General features: G+C 47.2%; 1 protein-coding gene across 1 annotated transcript in view; it reads right to left on the bottom strand.

Annotated features, from left to right (window-relative positions):
- Positions 1 to 21921, bottom strand: part of LOC146784075 (uncharacterized) — a 198520-nt gene that overhangs the window by 106469 nt on the left and 70130 nt on the right. Inside the window, exon 3 of the mRNA XM_085633889.1 lies at positions 12191 to 12381. Coding sequence (XP_085490015.1) covers positions 12191 to 12381 — 191 coding nt within the window. The remainder of the gene's footprint in view (positions 1 to 12190; positions 12382 to 21921) is intronic.

Raw genomic sequence — 21921 nt, 5'->3', positions numbered from 1 at the left:
GCTCAATGTGACTCTAGATGACACCAACCTCAAACCCACAATGGCTCTTACCATAGACTCCATCTTCAGGTTGGATACCCCTTCATTGTGTAAAATGTTAATTTACTGGCTACAATGGCACAAGGAAGTGAGTTACTACTCCTCTTCAACAAACAGGTAAACGGTCTCATGTCAACCCAGTATAGCCTCAAATTGTAAAACTACTGTTACAGTCAAGCACACATTTTCTTTTGCAGTGTGATCCATGTGCAGAAGATACAAAGCAATGTTTCCGATTTGATTGTTGTGAGTGCTAAGTGTACACAATAGCAAACATATTCTTCAGAATTGTCTGGTCCCAAGTCACGCCTTACTTTGAAGGAATATTCAGAAAGTTACGTTTAGTGAATTATGAACTGAAGATAACGTTTGTGCCTTTCAGAAGTCTGCACGAGATACATTGTCACCGAATCCTTAAGAGGCTGAAAGAATACCCCACCAGGTCTAAGTGACCTTGTTTTGTTTGCTAGTGAATACCATATCTGAAAACGCTGTACAATTTAGGTTTAGCATTTAATAGTGGATTTGGAAAAGGAATTCCTCACAATTTATGCTGCGACTGCTTTCTGAAGTCCTCTGTTTTACGGATGTTGTCCGTGGCTGTTCTCTACATATCAAGTGTATGAAGCGCTTTTGTTTTTATAGTTTAGGGTCTGACATTAAAGAGGGAACGTTCATGAGGGAATGTCATAAACAACAGAGAGAACCTTTGGTAAGAAGCTTGGGTAATTGTGCATCAGTGCCTGATTTTAACCTAAGCTATGCAGTGATGCAAACACAATTGAGAAAGCCACCTTTAAAGTCACGTGCTTCAAAGAACAGTTCTGCATTGGGTTTAATGGCGGCGCCGTCAACCTAGAGAGTAGCGCATTTATGTGTCCATATGGGAGGTGGGATTCAGCCTGGTGATCTAATGTATTTGATCTCCTAGCGAAAACCTTGCGCAACAGGGAAATTGAAGTTGGCTGTATTTTCTTTCTTTTTTTGGTCTTCAACTAAGCCTAAAGGGATCTAGATAGGGGGTTCCATTTAACAATCATTGCAAAATGCCATGAAATGTGTTTTCAGCCTTGGAAGAAACTTTTCCAATTTGCAGAACACCAACCTTCTGTAGTTGTCATTCTAATCTCTCATAGAACACATCTTTGTTGGAGATATTAGAACCCAGACGCTAATCTATCAGTACAAATGGTGCTAAGTTCAGCATAATGAAATCTTGGTGTCTAACTTGGTCCTAGCACATTGACAAAAGCTGTAGATCTGCTGACAACTCTTGTACTGTGAGGGCCATGGCAGCCTTTCTCATGATGGTGCGACTTGAATGAGGTCAAAAGAATGCACAAATGTCTCATACCTCATGATCCATAGAGACTTGCGTCTGGCTACAGTATCCGAAGACATAGCTTGGGCATTTTTTGTTTTCAGTTGGAATACATACATCTATCTGTGGGATGCCCAATTCTCAAAAACTGTTCTGTAAAACAGCATGAACGAACTGCCATTTGTGAATCAATCCAAACTCTTCACTGAGTGCGTCTCCAATGCCATTATGGACTCCCAGGACATGCAGTCGGCCAAGCAGACATTGTTACCGATTGCCAGTGCCAAATAGCTTGTGCTTGTCTGGAAAGAGGATTAGTTTGCCCCCCTGAGTTTGAACATAGAGGATGAACAGTCTGTGAAGATCTGGGCCATATTGCCTAGCATATGGTTCTGTAAAGCCTTCAAGGTCAGGATAATATAATCAACTGCAAGTCCAAGAGGCGCATGTTTGGGAGAATCATGTATTGTGGACAGTATACTCTGACCATCAACTCTCCCACATGCACCTCCACACTGTTTGAGAAGAATTCATCTTAGGCTCTCTGTGGGACCAGGATCTGTGAAAGCACTAATACATTCTGTGGCATCCTCTAGGGTCGGCTGACCTTCACTATCTGAGTCACAACAATATCTTTGCAATCCCACAATGCTGTTGCTTGGGCAACTTCTGAAGCCATCTCACATAAATGAAAGCCAAAGATACCAGGTAATACAGGAGACTGCTGTTTTGTCTTTTTTTATTCCTTTGAAGTGATACCTTTTGGCTGAAAAAATACCTACTATGAAGTACCAAATTAATAATGTGGCTCTGTATATCTGGGAAGAAGGACCTAAGGTGGACATGAGACCAGTCCAGTTTTGCCTACTGGCTGTGTCAGATATCAGTTGTGCTTCATGCTGCTGTGTCTTCATGTAATATTCACATCTATATCATTGTTCTTTTGGTGAACTGGCAATCAGCAGTTTTGTTGCTTGAAAGTCTGCTTCTTGCCCTCATTGAGAGGAGAATGGCTCCTAGGGATGCAGAGGTCCAGCGACTGCTCATGAGCTGAGGTGATACTAGCAGAGCCTAGCACCACAAGAGATCTGGTGTCTGTGGGATTATTTGGTCCACTCCCTCTCCGATGGTACAAGTATAAAGTCTGTGCCTTTGTGACTATAATCCGCTGACACCACTGTCCATCTCCCCCTTTGGCTGGTTTAAGGAGAAGTAGGCACCCAAGACTGTGAGTAGTGGTACTCTCTAGAAGCCCCGTCTAATTGGCAGAACAAGGCCTTACTGGGAAATGGCAGAAGAAAACACAAAGCACCTGTAGTGAGCTCAAACAGGTCCCTGAGGGAAAATATATGGCAGTCCATAAAAGCTGGGTAGAATGGCACAGCTTTTCCAAATCATGTGTCACCTTCTGTCCTTACACATCTTTCTAGTGCGTTCTGGATGTATACCTGCTCTTGTGTGAGCTGTTTACATATCCATCTTCTAGTGTGCAGGAGTACTCAGGAGTATCAGTCTTTGGTTGCTATTTCTCCTCTATGTAGCTTACAATGACTCACAAAGACTGCCTTAGATTCCTTGGGTCTCCAGTGGTAGCTGTGACCAAGCAATCAAGCCTTACTCTAAGTGGTTAGAGTTTGGGGCTTAGATCAAAAATAACATATCTGTCACAGCAAGTAATAAAATAAAATAGTAAAGTAATAAAAATAAACATTCAGTCAGAGGTATTCCTTTGCAAATACACCAGACCAGTCTAGCACTCAAATGTGTCCAGATAGGACCCCAAGCATAACCCAGTATTACTTTATTTTTTTGATTTCAAATATTTTTTATTGAAGAAACAAGAAACAAGAAACAATACAATAACTCTTCCGTGCACCAAAATCAGTACAATCATGTCATATGTACAAATACAAAAAATACAAATGAATGACAAAACAAGAAATGAAAAATAAAACCCCAGTCCAGCTCGCATCATCAATTACCAATACAATCTAGTACATTGCCTCCTGCGTGGCGCGCAGCGCCCCGGGACACGTTGGATCAAACACGCTGCACCCAATCACAACCCCACTCAGAGGGAACAAGCAAAGTATCCCCTCAGGGTGGGTCATAATGAAAGGAGGATGCATCCAATGACCTCCAGAGCTTTTTGTTTGAGGGGCTCCAGGTAGAAGCCTGAAGCGCCGGATTATTTGACCCCCTCAGAAAAGACAACCACTCCTGCCAGATTTTAAAGCTCACTTCAGACGCATTTTTCCATTTGCAAAGAATCACTTTACATGCCATTGTTAACATTAAGTCCATCAATTGGCGATCTTGGTCAGATGTTATTTGTGGGTCCAGTGCCCCCAGAATAACGTACACAAATTCCTGTACAGGTTTTATCTTAAAGACATGGGAAATGCAATCAAATACTCTCCCCCAATAATCCTTTAATGAAGAACAGGAGAAAAGCATATGCGCAAGATCCCCGGTGCCTAGCTGACAGTTCCAGCACACAGGCGAATCTCTTAATTTACATTTGAATAACCTGTCGGGAGTCCAGTATGCCCTGTTGAGAAGCATATACTTCGTCTGAAATAGAATGGGTGAGACTTTGTGTGTAAGGGCTAACCTATGAATCACCTCCCAGTCAAAGGATATGCCTGATAGATTTGGCTCCGCTTCCCAAACGCTTTCCACTCTTTTATGTTTTTTCATGGGTAGGGGCAACAACAATTTATATACTTTCGACACAAAGTGACCATCGTGTATTAGTCGAGGGATCTGCTGTATAAGCCAAGGGACATATGGAGAGAAGCTGTTTGCTGTCAGAACCGATTTAAGTTTAAGAAAGTCATAAAAATCCATCGGACTAAGATCATGCCTGCTCTGTAGGGTCGAGAATGGCAGAGGATCCCCATCCCCATACAAGTCCTTCACCAAGTTAATGCCCTTTTTGGACCATGACTCCCAAAATATAGTACTACCCTTAATCTTAATATGTGCATTCCTCCACAGGGACATATACGAGGACCTTGCGACTGTCAGGTTTGATTTATGTGATTGATCGAGTCTAAGTAAGGCCCTTCTAGTATTAAGCATGATGTACTTAGAGTGAGGAAGGTGTGACAGGTTCATCGTAAGGAGGGCCTCCAAAGGCACGTGATCTACCAAAGACTCCTCTATATTTATCCATAATGGTGTGTAAGTAGGGGATTTCAACAGCCATTGTGCGCCCTGTTTGCACAGAAACGCCGTCTGATAGCTCCTGAAGGAGGGGAGACCGAGTCCACCTTTATCCTTTGCTAATTGTAACTTCTTCAGAGAGACTCTGGCCTTCTTACCCTGCCACAGAAAGTTCCCAAACACCTGATCCACTTTAGTAAGAAAAGCATTAGAGAACGTCATAGGGAGCATGCTTGCCAAATAATTTACCAACGGAGTCGACATCATTTTAAGCGTCTCTGCTCTACCCCACCAAGAGAGAAACTTTGGAGACCAACCATCAAGCAGTGTAGAAATCTTTTTCAAGGTCAAATCTTCATTTACTTTCAGCGTGGAAATCAGATCTTTGTCAAAATCCAGCCCAAGATACTTAAAGCACCGAGGTTGCCACGTAAGCCCGGAATCTCCAATAATCCCCTTATCCCCCACACTGTTCAAAAGTTTGACCTCCGTTTTATCTTTGTTAAGTTTGTAACCAGATACTCTGGAGAAATCTTCAATGTCAGCCATGAGAGCCGGAATTGCTTCGTCCGCTCTTTCCGACATTATCAGGACATCATCCGCGTAGGCCGTTAGTTTTATGGTGCAATCACCAAATGGTATACCGGCTATATGCGGATCATGCCGTATATGGTATAAGAACGGCTCAATCGCCAGCAGAAAGAGTGACGGAGACAGGGGGCAACCCTGCCTCGTACCTTGTTTTAAGTGGAAGGGAGAGGAAAAGGATCCACCAGCTCTAACACGTGCAGACGGGCAACAGTAGAGGGACATTACCAGTTTAGTGAATGACTCTCCTAGATTGAACTTACAGAGAACAGCTCGCAGAAAGGACCAATCCACCTTATCGAATGCTTTTTCCGCATCCAGTGTTATCGCTGCAGTCGGCGTGTCTAAGAGTTTCGCCTTTTCCAATACATGCGCCAGAATTCTTGTGTTGTCACTGGACAAACGGTTCTTAAGGAATCCGGCTTGAGATGGGTGAATCAGCTTCGGGAGAACCCCCTGCAGGCGAGCAGAGAGTATCATGGCCAGGAGCTTGCAGTCAATATTAATCAATGAGATCGGTCTATAATTTTTCGGTAGCGAGGGGTCTTTCCCATCTTTAGGAAGTACCGCAATTATGGCCTCAGCCAAAGTACCTCTCACTTCCCCAGAATCATTAATACCTTTGAATAGTTGGAGGAGGGGGTCAACCAAAAGGGAGGGGAAAGTTTTATAAAATTTTGCCGTAAATCCGTCAGGGCCAGGGGCTTTCCCAACCTTTAAACGTTTAATCGCAGCCTCTATTTCTACAGAGCTAATTGGCCCATTCAGATTGATCCGATCCTCCTCCGAAAGCTGTGGGAGATCACACGCATCTAAGTATTCCTTAATTTTAGGTTCCTCTACCGCCTCATTCTTGGCGTAGAGGTCCTCATAGAAAACTCTAAACACCTCCGTTATTTTATCAGGGTCCGAGTACGAGTGCCCAGAAGCATCCTTAATGACACTAATCGAGTTCTTCTGGACCTTGAACTTCAAATATGAGGCGAGGGACTTCCCTGCCTTATTAGATTCACAAAGCTTAAATCTCCTGCCCTTGTCTAGCCAGACTCCCGCCCTCTCACTAACTATTTTATTATACTCATATTTTTTATTCGCCAATGCAGCAAGAGACATCTGATCCCTATCTTTTAGATGTTTGATCTCTAAGTTCCCAATGTCCAACTCCAAAGTCTCCAACTTCTCATTGTAAGATTTATTCATTTCTGACCTAAGTTTGATACACACACCCCTGATAGTACTTTTCAGAGCCTCCCACCTAATGAGATCGGACGTGTCCCCTTGTTTGTTAATCTGAAGATATGATGTTATAGCCTCCTGTACTGTGGCCCGGTGCTTGTCACTAGCTAGTATTTCATCATTCAGCCTCCAAGCTGTCTGACGCGAGGATGGTTTAACATTAGTGAGTGTTAAGGAAATGCATGAATGATCCGATAATACCCTGGGTTCAATGGTTGTAGAATCCAATCTAGAAACGCCATTTTGTGTGATAAAGAGGAAGTCAATCCGTGAGTATGAGTCATGTGGTGGAGAATAGAAAGTATAATCTCTCTCCGTGGGGTTCTGGAGTCTCCATGTGTCTAACAAGTGGAAACGCTTACACATACCAAGAAAAGCTTTATGGGCTTTCGTAGATTTATAGACACAGCGTGAATCCCTATCCAAAATTGCATCTATAGGGAGATTGAAATCCCCAGCTACTATGTGCAACGCAGTATCCGGAATAGTTTCAAGATGTTTATTTAGTTTGTCCCAAAAGACCAGATCGCTAGTGTTGGGTGCGTACACGCTGGTGACATAGAACTCCGTATTATCCTTACTCATCTTGGCCGTGACCCATCTACCATCTGCACTAACTTCAGACGACAAGACCTCCACCTTCGATTTCTTTGCCACAAGTATCAGGACACCATTCTTTTTATTTACAGCCTCTGCACCCACCACCTCATTATAGAATTTATTTCTCATGTGGTAAAACTGCTTTGCCTCAAGCTTCGTCTCCTGGAGCAAGACGATATCGCCCTTCAATCTTTTAACATAATCTAATATCTTCTGTCTCTTCACAGGCTGGTTCAGGCCCTTAACGTTAAACGACAGCACCTTTAGTCTATCTAAATTACATGCACCCACCGGCGAGCCAAATGAGCTATTTATCATCAGGAGGTTGCAACAACATCACAACAAGCACATATTTCACGGTGTGATCGTATCCACAGTAAATCCCAGTACCCCCCACACCCACAAGAAGCAAAAAGACGAGTACCATGCAAGCCGGAGTAAACAACAATAAAAGTAAGAGACAAAAAACACATACCCCTACCCAACAAGCCCCCTGCCCCCCACCCTCCCCTCCCCAACTGAACGAGATAGACATGGTGACTGGAAGGAGAATGCGTCGGAACTCCCCCGTGCAACATTTAGACTGAAAGAAAGCACCATGGACCTGAGGAACTAACCCCCTTATATTAAGGCCTGATAAAACCCATTAGGCAGCAACACCCCCCCACCAGCATAACCCACCTGCACCTCATCAATCCATCCGGACCAGTAGTTTAAAGCCCCCAACAAACCCTACCAACCCCCGTAATAGACCTGTAAAACATTATGCATGACCATTAACTATGTTGGCCCAGTAAACTGAAGCTCCTCTATACAGAAAGCTATAATTCTAAAACAACACACATGGTTAAATATCCTGCGCATCATCCACTGCGTACTACCAAAAACACTGTTTTGGAGAAATCCCGGAGTCAGGAAGTATGCCTTTGGCAGCCTGCTCCCCAGTCAGCATTAGAACGTACAAAGCTATGTTCATCCATAACCTGAGGTTGAGGCATGTGCCGCCGTTCCCACCGAGGCGCTCGTGTCCATGTCCTGATCGTTCGGGCCCTCCAGCATGCGTTTCAGTTTCAACGGATCAGAGAAGAAATGAGGGGACCCTTGGATCAAAACACGGTACTTTGCAGGACCGGCGAACCCATATTGAAAGCCCCTTTTCTTTAGCATTGGTCGCAGCGCCAAGAACGCTTTCCTAAGTTCCACCGTCTCTTTACTGTAGTCCTGCGAAATGTACACCTTGGCTGATTTCCATAAAATGTGATTGTTTTTCCTCATGAAACCAAGAATCTGTTCCACGTGTTGATAACGTAATGGCTTGCACACAATTGCTCTGGGCCCTTTCTGGTTTTTATTTATCTGGCCTGGTACTCTATGGGCCCTATCGAACTCCAGTGGATGGTGGAAGGACAGATTAGTAGCCTGGGAGAACCAAGACTCCAGGAAAGCCCCGCAACTAGCATGCTGATCCTCCGACCCCTCCGGCAGGCCAAAAATGCGTAGGTTCCCCCGCCTGTTCCTGTCCTCCAACTCCGCCAGTTTCCGCATAGTGTGCTCCGATGAAATGCATAAGCGGGTGATGGTTGCACACGACTTCACCTCGAGATCTTCAAGCCTGCTGATCCTCGACTCTGCCTCCACCAATTTTGCATTGGTTTCACGGTTATCCTGCCTGATAGCCGCCACCTCATCTTTAGTAGCCTTAGCCAGTTCCCTAACTTCCTCCAGCTTATTGAGGATCAGCTCCGTCGAATCGGGATTACCTTTCGCCCCTTTGCTGGGTGAACTAGGATTTGATTGGTCAGATTTGAGCCTCTTCGTGCTCTTCATCGATTCTTTGCCATCCGCCATGGTAGACCGTCGAGAAGACACCTCTGCCAGATAAAAAAATATCAAATTACATCAACCTGCTCCAGTGGAGTGACTTTTGATCGTCGTTCACTCTGCCGTCTAAAATGGCGTCTTCCCGTCCTCAAGCAATGTGATTGGAGGAACTCAGAACATGGCGCTGATCACGACATAGAGACCAATGTAGATGGACAGGAAATGGCCGCACCACCACGTATCGAGACCCTGGTGCCAGGCCATAGGTCGCAGGCGAGATCACCAGTGGCCAGGAAGTCATGCAGGCTCAGAGCAACCCGGTCGCAGACAAGAAGTAGAGCTCCGGATTCACCCAGTAGGCCGAGCTCACCCTGGAGGGAGCCGTATATTCCATGCGCTCCGCCACCATGACATACACGCCCTAATCATTTGTACTCAGGCCGTAATTAAGGTAGAAGAGTCGGTCTCACAGCTCCACAGCCCACATCATCAGGGTAGGCACACATCCCTCGCGGAACGCACATAGCTCGAGATACTCAAGCGGCCCATAGACGCCACATCAGAAGCACGAGGGCTCTCCTTCATGTCGCGGCATCCGCCATTTTGTCAATGCGACATACATCAACGACCGTTCATCGCGCTTCGCAGCTCCTCCATATCACCATAAGTGCGCTCCAGCACCTACAACGGCTGAGTTCCGTTAGTCCTCACACCTGACCTCGCTCCACATCGACGACCGCCCAGCCGCCGACACCTCTCCCGTCACGCGGTCCCGTAGTCTGCCGAAGTCCTCACAGGCATCGGTCGGATCGCTTAAGGCCGTGGTCGGGCCGCTTCCCGGCAGCAAAACGCCTCCAAATTTCTCCTCTCAGGCCTCCTCACCTTCCGCTCACATCTTCCGCCCTCCGTTGCTGGTGAGGAGCGGTGAGGCCCGTTCCTCTGCCCTCATTTGTGTGTCGCACGGGCAGAGAGAATCACCGAGCCGCCATCTCCTTCGGCGTCCAAACCACGCCCCCCACCCAGTATTACTTTATGGCATCAAATAAGCAAATACAAGCCAGTTTTCAGAGCTATTAGCCAAAATTAAGGTCGCTCAGAAAATCTGATTTCAACAACATCAAAACTATGAAAGTCAAGATGGATAGAGGAGACAGGGCGTTTCCACAAACTTTTGCAAATCAACATTTTCAACTATCGACTGGTCCCCTGGAGCCTTCTTCTGCTCATGGCTGGTGTCTGTGGTTAATGGAAGAACTTCAGAAGGCAGTGCCTGGAAAACAGTCCAGTTTTTCTGGCTCTCCACTGTCCTTCAGATACATATTTATGGGACTACATCTTAAAATGGGCTTGTCGTAGTTAAAATATTTCTATGCCACAGGGTGTTGGGATCCCAGGGGGGACACTAACAACATTGAGAAAACTTAAAACCACAATATATTGAGACTCATCGGTCATAGTCTCACAGTTGGGTCACTATAAGCTTGGGGCTACAAAGACCCACTCGTGCCTCACATGCACAACTGTCCTTTTATGAGTTATTTACACAACTGAACTTTTTGTGTCACACTTATCTGTCCTTTGAGGTGATCAATCATGCCTGGTCCCAATTCTGATCAGTGTTCGACCAAGACATGGTACTGAATCGCCCATTATAGGACGGCGAGGTGAATGCTTCAGCATAGATAAGGAATTGCCACCATCTTGGCCCTTCTCAACATTTCCTAAGCCTTTAATACTGCATATCAATTCCCCTCCTGGACTGACTCCAAATGGTAGCCCATGCACATGATTTTACATTGCAGTGCTTTTGAGCTTCTTGTACAAGTGCTTTCATCAGATTAAATTAGACAAAATTCTGTCCCAACCAGTTTAGCAAACATAGAGCCGAGCAGGGACCTTTACACCAATATTTAGGAATGTTCAGGGGTCACACAATGCACTTCTATCCTGATTCGCAGTATGCATCAGGGTCCCAATGTTGATGTATGCGAAAAAAAACCAAAATGTATACATTTCATAGAAATGAATATCTGCATTTCTCTCAAAGAATGCTGTCCTGACCTTTGGTATACGGAGCCACACAGAGAGATGTCAAGATACACCTCTCTCCTGGTTTGCAGTATGCAGTGGTGTGTCATGCACAGATATCTAGGTAGAGCTCATGAACGACACTGCCGCAGTGATTTGCCTAGGCAGCTTATGCTATGATGCATGGTGTTTGTAGAACATGCACCATTATTTCAACACTGGAATAGCTAAGGAACTGCCACAATGCGCATCTATCCTCACCCATAACCAAGTATAGAGGCATTCACAGAACAACTCTGTTCTGACTTGAGGATGCACTAGAATATCTGTAAAAAGATATCCACCAGGCCTCACAATGCACCTCTCCCGTGACTGGTCATGCTTTTACCATTCAGAGGTTGTTAAAATGATTGTCTTGAACTTGAGACATTCCAATGACTCTTCGGTGGGTATTTTCCTTTCTTGCTCTTAAACACCAAAAGGGATTTCCCTTCTCTCTGTGGGTCACATCTAAACTGCTTCACTTCAGCAGTTAATTGATGACATGGTCATATCATTATATTAATTCTGCTCGATCAGTACTGCATCCGTCTGCTATGACCAGTTGTAAGTAACCCTGTGGGTGAAAGTTCTGCATTATAGTTGATAATAATAACAGACTATTGAGTCTGCATTCTCCAAAAAGTCTGTATGAAGCACTGTGGATAATAGCAAAGAATCCGCCCAGCACTAGTGAAACACCCAGTGTGCTGTATGCTTTAAAAAAAAAATATAAAATGTCGTGGTTGGTTATCTCAAGGAACTGAGCACATCTTGGGGATTTATTTGTAATCGATGCATTCTAAATTTTAATTCCAAATAGTTAGTCCAGTGGTTAGAGCCACTGGTGTTGACATCTATGTGTAAGCTGCATGTCTCAAGTTTCAATCCATGTAACACAGCTAAGGTGTTAGTGTGCCTGCTGCAGAGATACGTGTGTTGCCTTATGTCCCAGGTTATACCACTAGATAATATACCTGCTGCCAAGACAAGTCTGCGTTATATGTGTAGTCTTTTCATCACAGTCAAGCAAATGCAACTTTTCATCCTTCAGTGGGTGACAAAAGGAGGATAGTTGGGTTTACTAATACTTACTACATCAATTTCACATAGCACTGCTATTAATGAGTGGCAAACAGGAAACCAGTTTAACACTACAGTGCACAACCGCCTTCATACTGCACTGAACACTCATAAAAAACACCCATTAGACATGTGCAAGGAGATACTCTTTTTTTTTTTCTCTCTCTCTCTTTTTCAGTGCAAGGCCCTTCCATCTCTAATGGTGCAGTCACCTGCCTCATGACGAAGTGCACACCTGTCTTGTTGTACACTGAACACACCTCTCACCTGGGTGACCTGGATCTGGAAGGTAGTGTGAGGGTTCCTGAAGTGGGTCTTGTAATGTTTGATGGCCTCGTCCCGGCGGTTGAACCCATTGCGGCAGCAATAGCAATGCCAGTGCGCCCCTCTGAACTTCTTCTCCCCCTTGATGGAACCAACAATCTCGCAGTAGTTGCAGCAGCGGATGACTTTTAAACCTGTTTAAAGAAAGGAAAGAACAATCTGTATACTAGAAGTGGTGCTTTAGATAATCTCGCAGTAATGACAGGAGTGAACAGGTATAGGAATTTCAAGAACCCACCAGTTTGTTTATGTTTCTTTACATCTTTATCCTGGTGACAATAGCTTCAAGGTGCCCAAGACTGAGCATGGCTGCCAGACCACTCCATGTGAGCGGGCCAGCATGGTTCCCTCCCAGGCGTTGCTGGTATGCATCATCGTTTTCAGGTGTGCTAGTCCAATTGACTAGGTATGCTAGTCCAACAGAAGTGACCCAAGACCTTGGGATAGTCACATGGATTAAATCATGGTTTCAACAAGTTACGTATCTGTAACAATAATTTTTAAGCTTTAATCTGTGACTAGGTTCATTTGCTGCACATTATTATGCCATGTAGCAGTAGAGTCTTGAAAAAAAGATGCTTGTGCGAAATAAAGCATTTTACGTTGGGTGGAGTCCTATTAGGAGCCAGCCTGCCTCCTGAGAACGTCAACCGTAAGCACAAGCATTACTTCTTACAAAAAGACCAGCATTTCCATATGTCTTTTTTTCTGCCATCTTGGGGGGTAGGGTGTGTGTGTGTTTTTTTGTTTGCTTTTCGATATTACATCAAGTGTTGGCAAGAAGACAATATCAAGAGCTCCAATGCTGATCTCCTTCCAGCGACACTGGGTGTCTTTTTTCTTCCCACCTGTTGTGCTGAACCACAGTGCAAATATGACAGACGCTTTGAGCAACATGGAAGTATTTTGTGTGTGCCTGCAATAAGATTTCATATTCTTTGTCCCTTCTGGAATACCTCTTCTTAGATACAACAACTCACTTTGCTAACTTTAAACCTGGTTTACCACAATCTGCCTGGATATAATACAACCTGGCCAGTAGCCTGCATTTATTTCCTGCATTACTAAGCCTTGGATACTGCAAACATAGCTTTATAGTGCTGGTTACAAGACAGTATCAATCCCAAGGTCAATGGAGGTCAATGATGAATAGGACAAGAATTGAAATGAGAGAATGCAATAAGAACAAGCATTTGCAATGCAATAGGTCTCGCATTAGTAAAAGTTTGAGCTTTTGGCGTTGCAAATAATAATGCAACACCAATAGCTCTAATTTTTAGTAATGCGAGGCCTATTGCCAACAGACAGCTACACAAAAATAACGATGAACACAAAAATCACTCTCAATAGAAAGCAACAAGCTCCAGACTCCAATGCCAAACAATTGCTTAACCTCAGGGTGACGGGGTGCCAGGTCGAACATTCGCAAAATGTTTCAGTTACTCTCTCCATCTCGACGGCAGGATACAGTATTGTTGCATAATAACAAAATAATTAATCATAAATAATTTGTAAAACGTGAAAACTTGTGCCGTGGTTGCGTTGAAAGGTGGGCCAGGCATTCCTCCAGTGATTGCGGCCTTCAAATGCACAGGATGTCTTTTTAATTCAACTGCTGATTAATATATTTAAATTCAATTAAAGAAACGAAACAAAAAGCTGAATGCTGGCAGTACTGACCCAGCCTGAATCGCCCGGGGACGCGTGTAGGTTTCCAAGAAATTTTTGTTCCATTTACTGCTGCGCTGTGAAAGGCGTTAACGAAGGGGTTGTGTGGTGCCCGAGGCGGATTCTTAGATCTTAATCATAAAAGCCTTACGCACGCACACCCAGATTGACTTAGATAGAGTGGCACAGACATCCATGCCCATGCACTTTTAAAGAAATACACAAACCCGCACACTCAGCTAGAAGGGAATTCACACACAAAGGCGGCCAAAAAGATTACATTATGGACTTGGCCCATTTAGAGGTGCTGGCAATGGTAAAATCGACCGAAAATTATGTTTTTACTAAATGTAAATGCAGGTACGTAGCTTCAGATGGGCTGTTTGGGCGGGACACCCCCTTATGATTTCTCAGTCCGGTCATGCTGCGAATTGCCATGCCAGGGTGCAAGGCGAGCGATCAATGGGCAGGTACCGCCGCCATGGCACCTCATTTACGAAGAGTCAAGAGAACAGTTAATGCAATTTACAACCAGCTCTGATAATATGAAAAGACAAGCGTGACCAAGGCGGACCGCACTGAAAGCGGACCACGCTGAAAATAAAGATACACAATACCATCACAAAACACATGCCAGCAGGGGGAGGAGAGGCTGTCAGGCCGGAGGCACCCACCTTCCTGCGCAGCCGCAGCTGGCCGGTAAGGATCGCCAGCAGGGTGGGGTCAGGCTCCTTCACACTCACGCACACATGCCAGCACGGGGTGTCAGGCCGATCACGTGCACATGCCAGCAGGGGGTGTCAGGCTTGTCCACACGCACTCACACATGCCAGCAGGGGGGTGTCAGGCTCGATCCAACTCACTCACAGATGCCAGCAGGGGGGTGCCAGGCTCGTTCACACTCACTCACTCACACATGCCAGCAGGGGTGTGCCAGGCTCGTTCACACTCACTCACACATGCCAGCAGGGGTGTGCCAGGCTCGTTCACACTCACACATGCCAGCAGGGGGTGTTCGGCCGATCACTCTCACATGCCAGGAGGGGGTGGGGAGGGTGTCTGCCGGGGGCACCCACCTTCCTGCGCAGCCTCAGCTGACCGGTAAGGATCGCCAGCAGGAGCATCTTGAGCAGCAGTGTGTTCTCCATCCTCGTGGCCGTGCGAGGGCTGCTCTCTGCCGAGGGTCACCGAGCAGTGCGTGGCTGCGCTGGGAAGAGGCACTAGGTAGTCAAAGGGGGGAGGAAGGTGACTCAAAGGGCAGGGAGTAAGACAAAAGGGGGTCGAAGAGGAGGCAGGGAGAGGAGGGGAGAGAGCTGCGAGGGAGGAAGAGAGGGGGCCTCAACGGGCGGGAGAACCTGAGCGTGGGCTGAAACGCCGGAGGGAGGGAAAGCGAAAGCACGCCATGCGCGCGTTGAGGGATACGCATGCACTGGCTGAGGGCGGCTGGTGCGTGTGTGTTTGTTGGCGCAGGGGGCGTAGAACTCGGCGAAGCAGGCGCTGCAGGAGTTCAGCAGGTGAGAGCAGGCCGAGTCGGAGTACAAGATGACCAGCGGGTCTTCCCGGGAGTACATGCCGGCCCAGCGACTGCGAAATATTCGTTGTTGCTTTGAATTGCGCTTGCATTAGTGGTTTGCCTACCAGGCACTAGGACCGGGGGCTCATGCCGATATGTTTAGCTGCCCGGGGACTGCCCCAGGGTAGCCAGCGATGGGGGTGGCTGGCCCGCTTTGGATTACACTCGGGCAAGACTGCCCGCGAGTTCTCTCCTCGCTTCCCCCTTCAGCCAGACCGGGTTTCCTGACAGCCGGGATCACAGATCCTTTATCATGTCCCTAGGGGGGGTGATAGCGCGACGGCCTAGGGGTGCAAGGCACACTACACGCGTTGTGTAGAGCAACACAACATAATGGCTAGAGCGTGGGACTTTGAAGCTGGGGAATCCAGTTCGAGTCTCGGCACCGACCCTCAAACATCCAGTGATTCTGGGCAAATCGCCTAGCTCCCAGCGCTAAAAAGGAATGGGCCCGCTTGTTTACGCTTGAATGAAGAAGGCAGTATAGGGCGCCCTGAGCACCAACCCTCCCGTTCGCTATTAGCGGATATAGCGCGGCATGTAGTATGACGGAGCGCGCATAAGGCTCGAACCTGTTAATATGTACACATTGAAATGGCGCAAGGGGCGCGAGCACTGGAGTTCGAGGGCTAGGTAATTACTGCAGCATGTGGGTACCAAGGTACAGGTGGCGCAGGTCCATCGTACCTCTCTGGTGTGGTTCTTGTATTTTTACCGCTGCGCCATAGCCATAGTTCAGGAATTGAGAGGGGCCCGAGTCTTTATGAGCGCGTTCACAAAGAAACTACTGCCTCGAGCCTAATTAACACGGCACCAAGCACCAGCTGTACACGTTACATGCAAGCGCCAAAAGCCCTGCGGATGCCCAAATGCTGCGTTTTTAACGAGTGAATGTTCACGAAAGTGAAACTGCATGCTGACTTACGAGGGAAGGGGGACAGGAGATGTGCACGCCGCGTGGCTGTAAGCGCGTACACCAACTCAAATCCGCCAAGAGCCTGCGCGTGCCCATCTCCTGTCCCACTTCCGAGGCAAGTCAGCAACAATAGATCTTGCTGGCGAGAGCGCTTCGCGCTGCGTTCGCCAGGCGAGACCTAAAAATGTCTTAGAACCACTACTTGCACTGTAGATAGAAGGGTCCCTATAAGTGATACTGAGGGAAGAGTGAGCAACACTGAAGGCAGACAATGGAGAACTAGCAATATTTTTCAAATGGTTCTTGAAGGTAGCTAGGATGGATAGGGCCAGAACCATACTCAGCGGCGTTCCACTTATCTCAAATACAAAATATTCTTACAAATCCTCTTCCATTTTGCCTTAACATGAATGGATTGGTGGGTGTGTTCTGATTGACGGCATATTTTAGTCTATAGTGACGAGTTATGGTGTATTGTATTGCAGGACTGACCTAAGTGCTAAACTCACCTACCGTATGGAATTAAAAATGGTTCACCATTCAATTTGAAGCACAAGGAGCAATGTGAAGATTCTGAAAGGTCGTCATAATTACCATCACATAGTCATATTTGTATTCTTGAATTTCAAGCATTTAAATACTCTGCTTCTTGTACCTTAGAACCTTTTCACTGTCTTCCAAGACAGTGAAAAATCAGTCAGAGTCGCAGGCAGAGTCCCAGGTAAGGCTTTGAGTGGAATTATTTTCCTCTCAGTTTTGAAAATTAAGGGTAAACTTTTTCTTCAGGAGTGAAAAAGAATAGACAATTCTCATTCCTGGTGCATTATTTTTTAATATATTAAAAAAATAAAAAAATAAAAAACAGAATAGATTTTTAAATGAAGCACCTTTATTTCATGTAACCATTGCTTTTACTCGTTGCAAAATTAATGTCAATAAACTATAAATCTCTTCAGGTGAGGCAGCAAAAATAGTTAATTGTCTTGTTGTAGCACATCAATGGTGATGCTACAGATCTGGACCTATTACTCGGACGGTATAGGTGGAATGGGTGGAAGAGTGTGTGAAGTTCTCCATTTCTGTTACTCCCGCCTGACCCAGTGCATGCGCTGGTCTAGCGAGACTTATTGAGAGGGCTCCAAAAAGTGCTACCAGGCCAGCCTAGACCTACAGTGCATGTGCGCGGGCGTGTAGGTCTCGCCTGACCCAGCGTATGCACTGGTCTGGCGAGACTTATTGAGAGGGCTCCAAATAGTGCTACCAGGCCAGCCTAGAGCTACAGTGCATGTGTGCGGGCGCGCGCGCCGTGCTTTACCGGGATTACTCTCACTTTCGCTGCCGCACGGCTGCTTTGATGTTTGATCGTGATCGCGATCACTTTCACTTTCGCGGCCGCACTCGCTTTTGGGACCTTATAAGTATTGTAACTGTTGCATGGCTAAACACTTATAAGGTCCCAAAGGCGAGACCTATTGGCTATGCCAATGCTTGTTTTTCCTCTTGGGAGTGTAGTCCTGATTACAGAGGGTAAAACAAGCCATTACAGTGCTATGCTGGTGAGCTGCCTACATATGTAAGACCAAACTAATCCAGGCTACCTGGATTTGAAGGCAACAAAGCTTGCTTAAACGTATTTGTAAAAGCCTCAACTGATCTCTGCGGATCTCATTTCCGAGAGGGCAACAGGTCGGGAATGAGAAGATGTGCACGAGTGGAACTACAATCTTTAACTGGCAAGATATGTTCTTTAGGAGTAGGTTCATATGAGGGGAGATAGAGACAATGGGTTAACAACTAGCACCAGTTTTCTTACTTGCGGTACTAGTGTAAAAGGAGTGAAGGGATCCGAATTTGTATTCTGGCATGAGGTTGAGGCCATATAAAAATTGGCTACCTTGAGCTGGCAAGAGGGGCCTGTCTAGATACCATCTTAGTGAGGGAGAAACTTTTCTCTTTTTCAAATCCTGGGTAAAGAGTGGAGCCGTCCACCTTAAAAGCAGCATTTATAAATGAGAGCGGCAGTCTAAAACGATGTAGTTTCTGCCATTCAATAAAGGAGTTGGAAGAGTGCAGCTACGGCAAGGACACCAGATTGTGAGGTGCTCTGGAACTCATAGGAATTGCCATTGAAAATGTTATAGTTTTCAGGCTCCATTTGGCCAGGCATCCCTCCTGCAGGGCCTTGCAGTTAACACGTTTGCTTTAATTTTGAGTCAGTCACAGCTACAAAAGGCACGGAGGAGTTAAGGTTAAACTGGCCTTAGAAAGCAGGACTTCGAGTCACAGACCTTCCTGTGGAATGTATCCAGAAAGAACAAATAGTCCTCACACCTGGGTTCAGGGTGATAAGATAAAGAGCACTAAATGACCCGCAGAAGACAATAAAATGCCGAACCACTGCTAAGTACCCAGTAAGGTCTGATTTCAGAAGCAAGATCCTGGGGATTCAATATTCTTACAGTTGCATGTAAAAGTGGTGCCGTGTTGGTTCCCAGAGACTACTGAGCAATTGCTAAAATGATACAGGAAGACTGAGGCATGGATATCTCAAGAGTGGTGAATCTAAATGCAGGGGTGAATGGGAATGCATTAAGTCATATGAAGAATTGCTGAACCTGGTTAATGCTGAGCAACTGGGATTTGCATCACATTTGGATCAATAATAGATATTGAGGAAGGAGGACATGTTCCTAAAGATCAAACCCACTGCAGAACACCAGGACGATGGTCACAAGCCATTCTAGGGGTGCCATTAAAGTTCAAAAAGTGACAAAGAGCAAGGTGGTTATGTTGGAGTTAGCGGTTAGAAGCACCTTAACTAGTGGCCTCCCAAATTCAGAAGTGGTTTTTACATAGGTATGTATGGATGGTATCTTTTTTTTTTTTATTTGTTTATTCAGGTCAGCAAGTAAATGACAATACAGTTAAAGGTGCTGCAAGTGCCCACTGTTGCGGGCTATGTCCGAATATATCAAGCACTGTAAATCAACGTGAATGCAATATTCAGTTTTCATATAACACCCAAATACATTTTTTTACAGAACCAAAACTAACACGAACTTTGGTACAGATGGAAATCAGCAGCGCACAAACAGTACACACGTGGCAATACAGAAGTGATGTCTACAAAGGGGGCACTATATAGCAGGCGGCACACAGCAGTGACGAACCTTAGTGGGCATCGGACCCAGGTGTGACGCGACCCACGCGGTCCCAGCCATATCCCCTACCGGCCCATTGTCCGGCCCGGCAGGGCGAAGCACCCCGCCCCTCCCACCCCCCGTCTCAGAGCATGCACACCTAGTCCACCACTGGCAGCTGTCAAGTAGGCTAGAGCCCAGTGTACCAGGCCAACCCCGCCCATCCCCCAGCCCCCTCAACCCATGTCGTCTGAAACTGCCCCCGCCAGGGAACGTGGAGAATCGGGGGAACCCGCCCCCTCCCGGGACCACTGCAGAAAGGGCTCCCAGATATCCCTCGGACGGGAAGCGGTCGGCATCATCTCCCAGTAGTATGCTAGCTGCGCATTGCCGTATGTAACATCTCTCACCCATTCCGTAAACTTGGGCACGGATTTACGGCCCCAGCGCACCGCCACTTGTCTTTTAGCATAGAGGAGCAGTAGCGCGTGTAGTTTCCTGGTCTTTGGTGGGGTAGCCTGGACACAACCCAACAGCCCCAGAAGTGGCGACGGCGCGTCAGTTCTGTGAAGGATTTGATTTATGGCCGTGAAGACCTGCACCCAGTATTCCTCCAGGCGCGGGCAGCTCCATGCCACATGCAGGAAAGAGGCCCGCTCGGCCCCACACTTCCAGCAGTTGTCATCCTCCCTCAGGCCCATACGGTGCAGCGAGCGCGGCGTGCGATAATACCTGTGCAAGAACTTGAAATGAACCAGGCGCAGCCTGTAGTTAGGGGATAGTTCCTTCAGCTGCCCACAACAGAAGGCCCATTGCTCTTCAGGCAAAGGGGTCTCTAGTTCCTCGTTCCACACAGTGAGCGAGGTAGGTACAACCACTGGGGCCTGCTCCTGCATACAGTTGTAGAGCCGGGACACCAGTTTTTTGGGGGAAGCTCTCGAGAGTAAGTTTTGTAATGCCTGAAGTTGTGGGGGTTCCTCCGGGAATTGCGGCCACAGCGTTTTGCAGGATTCTCGTAGCTGGTGTAGGGTAAAGAGATCACTAAAGGTCTCCTGCGAGTCCGGCTCTCCCACCGCCGGAACTCCGAAGGTGCCCTCCGGGTAAATATCAGCAAAAGTGCGCAGCGTCTTTCCTCTGACCACCACAGGCCCCCCTCTATCAAGCAGGCAGGGAAGCAAAGGGTTGCCCCTCAGGGGGGCGGCCGGTGCATACAGGAGGGGGAGTCGCGCCCGCCGTCTCAGCTCCCGCCATGACCAGCGGAGCAGGGCTACCGTGTCCACATCTCCGGTGGGGCGGGATGGCTTTCCGTATACTGCCACACTCAGGGGTAAGGGAGCAGCGGCCGCCGTCTCTACTGCGATATGCGGTTGGTAAGGTGTGGGGAACACCCAGAAGTGTAGAAACTGCGCCTGCGCGCAGAGCGCATATAATGCCATGTCCGGGGCCCCCAGTCCGCCTTGTCGCAACGGGAGAGTGAGCAGCGCCCAGGAGGATCGAGCCTGGCCCCCAGCCCAAACCAGCGACAACAGAAGTGAACGCACCCGTGTGTGAAAATGCGTCGTCAGAGGCAAGGGTACATTCACGAATAGGTATAAAAACTTAGGGAGGACCACCATTTTTACGAGGGCAATCCGCGCGACCAGAGACAGGGGGAGCTTATTCCAGAGTTCAACTTTCCCTTCCAGCCAGTCCACTGCCCTGCCGAAATTCAGCAACCACAAGTCGTTCAGGCTACGGCTAATCCAGACCCCCAAGTATTTGACCGAGTCAGTCTCCCAGCGCAGGGGATAATCTGAAGTTACCTCCAGTGTGGCATCCGTCAGGGGGAACGCGACCGACTTGGACCAGTTGATCGCCACACCGGCCAGTCCCTCGAACCTCACAAACTCCCTCAGAAGCGGGCTCAGGTTCTCGGCTGGATTGGTGACATATAACGTCACATCGTCCGCGTACAGGGAGATCAGCAGGCTGCGGGAGCTAAAGCCTATACCCCGGGCGGTATGATGTTGGCGGACCCGAGCCGCTAGAGGCTCCATGGCAATGGCAAACAGTAGAGGGGACAACGGGCACCCCTGCCTGGTCCCGCGTGATATGCCAAAAGGCTGTGAGATCAGTCCATTCACCCGCACCCGTGCTCTTGGAGCGGCATACAGGGGCCGTATCAGGTTGATGAAGAGGGGACTAAATCCCATTCTCCCAAGAATCCTAAAAAGGTAGGGCCACTCTAGCGAGTCAAACGCTTTCGTTGCGTCTAGGAAAACGACCGCCGCCTGTACAGAGGGGTGTAGGTGATGCAGGACAGAGAATATCGTTCTCAAATTGTGTGACGTGGCGCGGCCGGGGATAAACCCCGATTGGTCGGGCAGCGCCACCATCG

Source organism: Triturus cristatus, chromosome 11, assembly GCF_964204655.1.
Source record: "Triturus cristatus chromosome 11, aTriCri1.1, whole genome shotgun sequence".
NCBI lineage: Eukaryota > Metazoa > Chordata > Amphibia > Caudata > Salamandridae > Triturus > Triturus cristatus.
This window is presented reverse-complemented; position numbering and strand designations above follow the sequence as displayed.